The 11,007-nt window shown below is 37.6% G+C and overlaps 1 protein-coding gene across 1 annotated transcript in view; it reads right to left on the bottom strand.

Annotated features, from left to right (window-relative positions):
* Positions 1-6,214, bottom strand: part of LOC103204420 (keratin, type II cytoskeletal 6A-like) — an 11,333-nt gene extending 5,119 nt beyond the window's left edge. The window contains exon 1 of the mRNA XM_007949614.2: positions 6,200-6,214. Coding sequence (XP_007947805.2) covers positions 6,200-6,214 — 15 coding nt within the window. The remainder of the gene's footprint in view (positions 1-6,199) is intronic.
* Between the last annotated feature and the right edge of the window lie 4,793 nt (positions 6,215-11,007).

Below are 11,007 nucleotides of genomic sequence, written 5' to 3'. Positions count from 1 at the left end.
AGAGCTGAGGAGGAAAGTGCAGAGAAGGTCCTCCCGGCAGTACTTTATATATGGTGAGAATGGGCTGGGCTCAGTCCTGGAAGGTGAGCTTGCAGGTTGGGAAGGGCTGAGCTTTACAAACAGTGAGATCATGCCTAGATTATTAGAAAAGTTATGAAATGTGAAGATTGCTGTTTTAGTTTCCTTTAGTCAGGGAAAAATTCTCCTGCCTTCTAGCTTTGACTTGATCACAGTACAATATGACTATTCTCAATTCACTGTAGTCAGGAGTTAGTCACTGTCTCTAACAAAGATTGAACATGTTATGACTGAGTGATCTCTTCTTCCCAATCTGGTCTTACCTATCAGGTAAGAAATTGTAGATCAGATGTAATCCATTGCATATGTCCAAACACAAAGATCACTGTTTTTCAATGAATATAAATGTTAAGTTTAATTTTTTTGTTTCAAAATTTCAAACAAGAAAAGTAAAACAACAAAATGAACTCATACACATGCTCTTTGTATTTTCTATAAACTGATAATTAAATCTAGATCTAAATAAGTTTATCTATTTACATTTTTCCAAGTGTCGGTGTAGTTGAAAGTCTATTTATAATACTGAATATTTTAATTTACACATTTATTCACATATTTTAAAAAGGAGTAAATAATACATATTTATGAAACAAAATACATGCTTAAGGCTATTATTGCCCCTATTTGGAAGAAAGCACTGCTATCAGTTCCTTGTATATCATCTAGAACATACTTTTGTACTTTAATACATTCGTGTCCTGGGGCATTGATCTATCTTTACATCTATGTCTATGAACATATATCAGTAAAGAAGTAAAGTTACTTTAATGATACATATGCATATGCTGTTGTTGTTCGGTGCCATCAGATCAGTTCCAGCTCACGGGAATGCTATGCCCTACAGAGTGATACACTGCCAGTTCCTGTGCCATGTTCATGATTTTGCCATGCATGAACCCATTGTTGCAGCCACTATGCCCATCCATATCCTTAAGGGTCTACCTCTTTTTCACTGACCCTCCACCTACCTAACATAAGCATGATATTTTTCTGCAGGTACTGGTCCCTACTGAAAACATGACCAAAATATAAGAGAAAATTCACACCATCCTCACATATGCTTTTCTGTAATGTGGGTTCTCTCTCTGTGTATATAATCTCTCATATATATTCTCTTTCCCTTAGGGTTTCCATTCCACGATTATATTGGGTGTACTCTGTCTTTCCTATTTATATTTTCCCTTGAATCTCTTTTCACACTCTGATCTTCTTGTCATACCATTCATTCTTCTCAATCTTCTCCTGTATGTCCAATATTGTGCATTCAGCATCATCTATTCCCCTTTGGCCTTTCAATTTGACTTTCATTTCTGAGATGAGTTTTATTCCTCTGTTCTTCCCCACCCAAACTCAGCAATGTAATGTGTTATCTTTTATTGTTTTACTACATTGTCTCTTCATTCTTTTTTTTCCCTGATAGAGTAATTATTTCATTGAATTTTTTTGTTAATATTTCATAAAGATTTTTTTTGTCTGGTAAATGTTCTTTATCTGCCTTTTGTTTTTTTCTGTTTCTTTCACTGTTTGTATGTATAGTATTTGTTTGTGGGTCTTGCGATTGTTTCTTTCTGATTAGTTCTCATCTCTGAATGAGGTAAACTCCTTTTGACCAGCCTTGTATAGAAAGTGCTCTAAGGAGGAGAAAACCCATTGCTGCAGAGTTGAATTCTAACTCATGGCAGCCCTATAGGACAGAGTAAAATTACCTCATAGGTTTTCCAAAGCCCCAAGTCTTAATAGAAACACACTGCCACATCTTTCTTCCATGGAGTAGCTGGTGGATTCCAACCACCAAACTTCTGGTTGGTTAGCAACTGAGTACTTAAACACTGCACCACTCAGGCTCCTGAGGGGAGAAATTGGGACCCTATTCCAGGAATGTGTGAATAATTCTTATCATCTTTAATCCTTGCCAGACAACAAAGATCACTGCAGGGTGACTTACAATTCACAATCTCTCTGCTCTCTTTCACCAACAAATTGCGCTACAAATTAGGCTTTATCTCCCGTTCATTATTTAACCTAGCTCTCCTTGTTTCTTGGGAATTCATGACCAGGGGCGGTCTTGCCACCAGGCCATATTTCCATATCTCATTATTGCAAACACAGGATTCTTGATTTTAGACCTGAGGAAGTGCCATTGATGTTGACTTTACATGAGTCATGTGAGTCAATGGTGACTGGCATGTAGTAAAGCCTCAACGTCAGGCTTTGTTAGGTTTTGCTTCATGCTTACATTGTTGTCTGGTTTAGCTTTCTTTCTTTTAATACATTTTATTGAAATATAATTTATGTACAGTGAACTACACAAGACTAAAGTGACATGGGACAATGCATTTTTTTTTTTTTTGCAGTGTTCCCTCCCTTCCCTTTCCACCTTTGATAACCAACAAAGAAAGTTTCCACATATAAACCTTTTCTTGACTTTTTACAATAATGAACAAATGCAATATTTGTCCTTCTGTGATTGACTTATTTCACTCAGCATAATGTCCCCCAAGTTCATCCATGTTATGGGGTGATTTGCAGATTCTACATTATTCTTTAGTGTTGCATACTATTCCATTGTGTGTCTGTACCATAGTTTGGTTATCCATTCTTCTTTTGATGGGAACCTAGGTTGTTTCTATCTTTTTGCTATTGTAAATAGTGCTGTGATGTACATGGGTGTGCATATATAGCTGTTCTTGTCCTGGCTCTCACTTCTTTAGTATATATACCTAGTAATGGGATTGCTGGGTCAAATGATATTTCTAATTCCAGCTTTTTAGGAATCGCCATACTGTTTTCCACAGTGGTGGTATCATTTTACAGTCCCATCAGCAGTGTATGAGAGTCCCAATCTCTCTGCATCCTCACCAGCATTTGTTATTTGCTATTTTCTGTCTTGTTGAACTTTGCCATTAGTGCTGAGGTGAGATGGCATCTCGTTCTTTGGATTTGCATCTCTCTGATGGCTAATGATTGTGAGCATTTCTTCATGTATTTGCTGGCTGCCAGAATATCCTCTTTGGTGAAGTGTGTATTCATGTCTTCTGCCCATTTTTTAAATTGGCTTGTTCATCTTGTTGTTGAGGTGTTAGAGTTTTCTGTAAATTTTAGAGATAAGCCTCTTGTCAGATATACAATTATCGACAAGTATGAATTTGTGGCTGTCATTTTGTTATGTGTTTTTTCATGTTGATTTCTTTGTTGCATATAATTTTCTGTGCTGAGCTTGTTTTCTTTATGAATCATGTTATTACTTCCTTTGTTTCCATTGTTTTAGTATTTTCTAAATATTTGTTCTGGTCCTCTTTTTTAATTTTGATGTGAAGGTTTATCATTTCTTTGAGGTTACTCTGTGATTTGTAATGTTCTTCCCAAGTTTAGAACAGTCTGTTCTATCTTGTAGTTGTCTTGACTTCCCTACCATTTAGAAGTTTTGTAACTACACAATTTTTTTCCATCTTTTTGTTTTGTAGTTGTCCCCATTTGTCAATTGATGTCTCTGGTTCTCTGTTTACAATCTTGTAGGCTTATTTCCTTTGGATACTTTCATAACTGGATTGGTTTCTGGGTTATGTCATCATGTGTGTTAATGGTCGGCTGTTAGTTGCTGTTGTGTGTTCTCTGTGCAAAGGGCTCCCTTTAGCATCTCTTGTAAGATTGGTCTGGTTTTAACAAATTCCCTTAATTTCTGCTCATCTGGAAATGTCCTAATTTCACCATCACATTTGAGGGACAATTTTGCTGAGTATATAATTCTTGCTTGGAAATTTTTCTCTTTCAGGATTTTATATATACCGTCCCATTGTCTTCTCACCTGCATGGTTTCTGCTGAGAAATCTGAGCTTAGTCTTATCAGTTGCCCCTTGCAGGTAATTTTTTGTTTTTCCCATGCTGCTTTCAAGATTCTTTCTTTGTCTTTGGTTTTGAAGAGTTTGATAATGATATGTCTTGGTGATTTTTTTTTTTTTTTTTCTGGTGTTCGTTGGATTTCTTGCATGGATATATTCTCATCTTTCATCATATCAAGGAAATTCTCTTCCAACAAATCTTTGACAATTTTCTCTGTGGTTTGATTTGTCTCTTCCTGTTCTGGAATTCCAATTATATGTAGGTTATTCCTTTTGATGGTATCCCACATGAACCTTAGGCTTTCTTCATTTTGTTTTGATCTTTTTTTTCTGATTAATCCCTTTACAAAGAAGTATTGAAATATTTGTCTTCCATTGATTCAATTCCACTCCTTTGCCCATTTAATGTGTTATCTATTTCTAAAAATTTAGTATAATCTTCTGGATTTCTATGTGTAGATTTTGTATCATTTCTAATTTTTAATTTATTTTGTCATTTTGTTCTTGTATTGTCTTTTGAAATTGTTCTAGTTTTTTTTTCTGTTTTCCTCAATTTTTTCAGTGTTTTCCTTGATCTGTCTCTCAGTCCATTAAAGGTACCTAAATACAATTCTTTTGAATTCCTTATCAGGGAGTTCCAAATCTGCTTCTTCCTCAGGGGTGTGTTCTGGGTCTGTATCTTGGTCCCTTGTTTCTCCTGCTTAATCTTGCTTCTTTGTGTGGACTGTGATGCTGTGCTGTGTCCAAGACATTGTGACATTTTTGTGTTTATATTTAATTGGTGATTTTATGTTTGAGTGACTTGCCCATGATTTTCATTTTCTTTGTTTTGTCTGGATGTTATATATGTAAGCGGGGTACTTTGCTCCTCTATTTGCTAGTTGGCAGCACTTACACACTCACCACTTGTCTCCTTTTCTGTTGTCAGCCTCCCATATGTCTGTGTCATCCTTGGAAAAAGGAGCCTATTCTTAGGTCTCTGGAATCTGAATGAGAATGCTGTCACTTTAAATACCCAATGTGGTCACTGTTCATAAACAATCAAAATGGCTATGCCCTCCGGACAGCCAAAAATCCTCAGCTCAAGTTGTCTCCCTTTTTGCTGTTTCCCTTCCTAGTCATAGATCACCAGTGCAATTGTCCCTGCAGCCCTTGGTGACCAGGGCTGATGTTTAAGTCAATTCTCAGATCCCAACACCACTTGGAAATATTCAGGTTGTTGGTGCCATCAGAGTAGCTGACATCTGCAGCTCCATCCATCTCCATACTCACTGTTTTCATTCAGATTTTTCCACTATTTGTTGCCTAATCCACTTCTGTACACTTCCTTTCAAAGCTCACTGCTCCAGGATTATCTTCTCTATTTCTGTCAGCTGGTTTCTCTTTTCTTTGTTGAAGAGGGTCTGTGTAGCTTGTCTGCCTATTCTACCATCTTACCTGAAGTGGTTTAGCTTTGTTTTTGAGACTCTTCTTCACCAGGTGTTTTGGTTACCTAGTGCTGCTCTAACAGACATATCACAAATGTATGGCTTTAACAAACAGGACTTTATTCTCTCACAGTTTTGGAGGCTAAAAGTCTGAGTTAAGAGTGCCAAGCCCCAGGGGCTGAGTGAAAGTCCCTCAAACTTGGGCTTCAGCTTTACCTCTTGCTCTCAACCCACTGGAGCTAGAGGAGTCTCTTCACTCAGGCAGCTTCTGACTGCTGAGACTAAGAAGCCCAAGGTAGACAAATAAAATGGCACAGTCCCAATATTACAAAACAACATGGCAGGCCACTAGTTCAAGTCCAGAGACAGTCCCAAGATTGGCTGGAAACATGGCAGGGTGCTAAAAGAAGACTGTGCTACCTACAGGGTCCAAGCACGTTAAAAAGCTACAGAGACCTTGCCAAAATTTCCCCTTATACTGGAAGCACACCATATCCCTAAAGCAGCTACTCAGCAGCTCACTGCAGAGTCCACCATGGAGTTGATTGACACTCTCACTATGGGAAGTAACTACATCCAGCTGCCCAGTCACTAAAAATCAGGCCCAACCAAGTTGACACTTAACCTTAACTACCACACTAGGTTTGTCTTCAATCTTAGGCTGTGGGCATTTCTCTCAGTTTTCCTTACATCTTTTATTAGACTTCTCTATTTCTTTGAGGCATTTTTCTAGTTTTAGACGATTTTAAGATCTTTTAGTGTTGGTGATCCACCACTCATCTGTCAGTTTGTCATATTATGGTGGCTTGTGTGTTGCTGTGAGGTTGGAGGCAATGCCACTGCTATTTCAAATACCAGCAGGGTCACCATGGCGGACAAGTTTCAGCTGAGTTTCCAGACTAACACAGACTCGGAAGAAGGAAGGGACCATATACTTATCAAAGAATTGGCTAGCAGTGAAATACTGAATAGCAGTGAAATACTGTTTGATATATTACTGGAAAACTTTATGAATAGGCCTGAAACATTGTCCAATATAGTGCTAGAAGGTAAACTCCTCAGGTTGGAAGGCACTCAAAATACAATTGCAGAAGTGCTGCCTCCTCAGAGTAGAGCCAACCTTAATGATGTGAATGGAGTAAAGCTTTCAGGACTTCCATTTGCTGATGTTGCATGACTCAAAATGGGAAGAAACAGTTGCAAACATCCATTAATAATTGGAACATGGGATGTACAGAGTATGAATGTAGGAAAATTGGAAGTTGTCAAAAAAGAAATGGAACACATAAAGATCGATCTCCTAGGCATTAGTGAGCTGAAATGGACCGTTTTGGGCCATTTTGAAACAGACAACCATGTGATGTACTATGCCAGGAGTGACAAATTAAAGAGGAATGATATAGCATTCATTGTCACAAAGAGTGTTTCAAGGTTTATCCTGAAGTCAGTGATAGGATAATATCCATATGCCTACAAGCAAGACCAGTTAACACTACTATTACTCAAATTTACACATCAACCACTAAAGCCAAAGATGAGGAAATTGAAGATTTTTACCAACTTATGCAGTATGAAATTGACCAAACATGTAATCAAGATGTGTTATTATTTCTGGTGATTGGAACGCAAAAGTTGGAAACAAAGAAGAATCACTGGTATTTGGAAACTATGGCCTTGGTGATAAAAATAACACTGGAGATCGCATGATAGAATTTTGCAAGACCAACAAATTATTCATTGCAAAAATCTTTTTACAACAACACAGATGATGGCTATACACAGGAAACAGATTGAAATATCTGCAGAAAGAGGTGATGGAGAAGCTCAATATCTTCAGCCAAAACAAGGTCAGGAGCTGACTGTGGGATAGACCATTAGTTGCTCATATGCAAATTCAAATTGAAGCTGAAGACAATTAAAACAAGTCCATGAGAGCCAAAATATGACCTCGATTATATCCCTCCTGAATTTAGAGACATCTAAAGAATAGATTTGATACATTGAACACCAATGACCTAAAACCAGATGAATTGTGGGATGACATGAAGAACATCATCCATGAAGAAAGCAAAAGATCATTAAAAAGAGAAGAAAAAAAAAAAAGACCAAAATGGATGTCAGAAGAGACTCTGAAACTTGTCCTTGAATGGAGAGTAGCTAAAGCAAATGGAAGAAGTGACAAGATAAAAGAGCTGAATGGAAGTTTTCTAAGAGCAGCTTGAGAAGCAAAGTCAATTATTACAATGAAATCTGCAAAGACCTGAACTTAGAAAACCAAAAGGGAAGAACACATTTAGCATTTCTCAAGCTGAAAAAGCTGAAGAAAAAAATTCCAGCCTTGAGTTGCAATATTGAAAGTTTCTATGGGTAAAATATTGATTGGTGCAGAAAATATCAAAAGAAGATGGAAGAAATACACAGAGTCACTGTACCAGAAAGAAATGGTCACTGTTCATCCATTTCAGGAGGTGGCATATGATCAAGAACCCAAGGTATTGAAGGAAGAAATCAAAGCTGCACTGAAGGAATTGGCAAAGAGCAAGGCTCCAGGCATTGACGGAATAGCCATTGAGATGTTTCAACAAACGCATTCCATGCAGGATGCACTCACTTGCCTATGCCAAGAGATTTGGAAGACAGCTACCTGGCCAACTGACAGGAAAAGATCCATATTTGTACCAGTTCCAAACAAAGGTGATCCCACACAATGTGGGAATTATTGAACAATATCATTAATCTCACATGCAAGTAAAAATCTTGCTGAAGATAATTCAAAAACCATTGCCTCAGTATGCTGACAACAAGAATTGCAAGCTGGATTCAGAAGAGGCCGTGGAATGAGGGATATCATTATTGATGTCAGATGGATCTTGGCTGAAAGCAAAGAATACCAGAAAGATGTTTACTTGTATTTTATTGACTATGCAAAAACATATCATTGTGTGGATCATAACAAATTATGGATAATGTTGAGAAGAATGGGAATGCCAGAACACTTGATTGATTGATTCCTCATCAGGAACCTGTACATAACCAGAAGGCTGTTGTTCAAACAGAACAAGGGAATACTGCATGGTTTAAAATCAGGAAAGAAGTGTATCAGGGTTGTATCCTTTCACCATACTTATTCAATCAAGATTGTATCCTTTCACCATACTTATTCAATCTATATGCTAAACAAATAATACAAGGAGCTAGACTATATGAGGATTGGAGGAAGACTCATTAACAACCTGCAATATGAAGATGACACAATTTTGCTTACTGAATGTGAAGATGAAGCACTTACTGATAAAGATTAAAAACTAGTCTGCAGTATGGATTACATCTCAACATAAAGAAAATGAAAATCCTCACAACTGGACCAATAAACAGCATTATGATAAATGAAGAAAAGATTGAAGTTGTCAAAGATTTCATATTACTTGTTTCCACAAATAACACGTATGGAAGTAACAGTCAAGACATCAGACGATGTATTGCACTGGGTAAATCTGCTATAAAAGACCTCTTTAAAGTGCTGAAGAGCAAAGATGTCTTCTTGAAGACTAAGGTACACCTAACCCAAGCCACAGATTTTCAATTGTCTCATGTGCATGTGAGACCTGGACAATGAACAAGGAAGACCAGAAAAGAGTTGATGCTTTTAAGTTGTCATGTTTGTAAAGAATACTGAAAGTACCATGGGCTGCCAGAAGAATGGACAAATTTGTCCTGGAAGAATTGCTGCCAGAGTGCTCCTTGGAATCAAGAATGGCCAGACTTCATCTCACCTACATTGGTCCTGTTGTCAGAAGGAACCATTTCCTGGAGAATGATATCATGTTTGGTGAAGTGGAGGGTTAGCGAAGAAGGGGAAGGCCCTCAACGAGATGGATTGACACAGTGGCTGCAATGATGGGTTCAAGTATAGCAAAGACAGAGCAGTGTTTCGTTCTGTTATATATAGGGTTGCTACGACTCAGAGCTGACTCTATAGCACCTAACAACAACAACAGTTGTGGTGATTGAAGGTAGAGATTACTTTACGTTATTTGTTCTTCTTATTTTTTGGTAATTTCTGACAAGAAAGGGGAAATGTCTCACTTTCCTCTAGTAGGTTAAATTTAGAAGTCTCCCATTCACATATTTATATGTAAAATATTATGTTATTTAAAAATTAACCTAATAAATTAACATAGAAATATTATTTTTTCCTCTCTCCCTTTATGAAAGCAATGTCAATTAATGAAGATATCATTGTCCTCAGTACCTCTATCTTCCCTAGAGCCATACTATGAGTCATCTGAATGTTTTCTAGAGCACATTGTGTTTACTGTCACTGGAAATTCAATTCCACTGTATATTTGTGCTCTTCTCCACTCCTCGGAAGGAAGGTTGGGCAATCCTACTTCCGTAGTGATTCTGCCTCGGAAACCCAAGGAGGGGTCGCTATGAGTCAGGGCCGACTCGATGGCACATAACAACAACAACAACAACATGATAACAATATACTTTATTGCTTAAATTTTGTATTACTGAAAATCTTAAATACATAAAATTAATGAGAATACTATATGGGCTTCCATGTTCTAATCACCCAGTTTTAAAGAATTTCAACCATTTTCTCAATTTTATTTCATGTAATTCCCCTTCTCTTTTTCTGTTGTTAGAGTATTTGAAAGGAAATCCAAACAGCAAATTCTTTTACTTGTAAATATTTAGTAAATTTGCTTACGTAACAGGAGCTCTGGTGGCACAGTGCCTAAGGCATTTGACTGCTAACCAAAAGTCTGGTGGTTCAACCCACTAGCCACTCTTCAGGAGAAAGATTGGGCAATCTACTTCCATAGTGATACTGCCTCAGAACCCGAAGGAGGGATCATTGTGAGTTGGATCTGACTCAACAGCAGTGGGTTTTTACTTACGTAACAGTTACCATTGAATTGACTCTGACTAATGGCATCTCCCCACCACTTGTCTGTCAGTTTGTCACACTGTGGTGGCTTGCATGTTGTTATGAGGCTGGAGGCTGTGCCACCGGTATTTCAAATACCAGCAGTGTCACTCATGGTGGACAGGTTTCAGTAGAATTTCCAGATTGAGGCAGACTTGGAAGAAGGAAGGAGCCATTCTCTTCTCAAAGAATTGGGCAATGAAAATCTTGTGAATAGCAGTGAAACACTGTCTGATACAGTACTGGAAAATTTTACAAAAATCCCTGAAACTCTGATATAGTGCTGGAAGATGAGCCCCTCAATTCGGAAAGCACTCAAAATACATCTAGGGAAGAGCTGCCTCCTCAGAGTAGAGTGAACCTTCATGATGTGGATGGAATAAAGCTTTCTGGACCTCCATTTGCTGCTATGGCACAACTCAAAATGAGAAGAAACAGCTGCAAACATTCATTAATAATCAGAACATGGAATTTATGAAGTATGAAGTAGGAAAATTGAAAGTTGTCAAAAATGAAATGGAATGCATAAGGATTGCTATCCCAGGCATTTGTGAGCTGAAATGGACTGGTTTTGGCCATTTTAAATCAGACAACCATATGTTCTACTGTGCCAGGAATGACAAATTGAAAAAGAATAGTGTGGCATTTATCATCACAAAGAATGTTTCAAGATTTATCCTGAAGTACAGTGCTGTCAGTGATAGGATAATATCTATACTTCAACAAG

The sequence above is a fragment of the Orycteropus afer genome, unplaced genomic scaffold (assembly GCF_000298275.1).
Source record: "Orycteropus afer afer isolate SDZICR_OR568_19922 unplaced genomic scaffold, OryAfe1.0 scaffold00247, whole genome shotgun sequence".
NCBI classification, from domain to species: domain Eukaryota; kingdom Metazoa; phylum Chordata; class Mammalia; order Tubulidentata; family Orycteropodidae; genus Orycteropus; species Orycteropus afer.
This window is presented reverse-complemented; position numbering and strand designations above follow the sequence as displayed.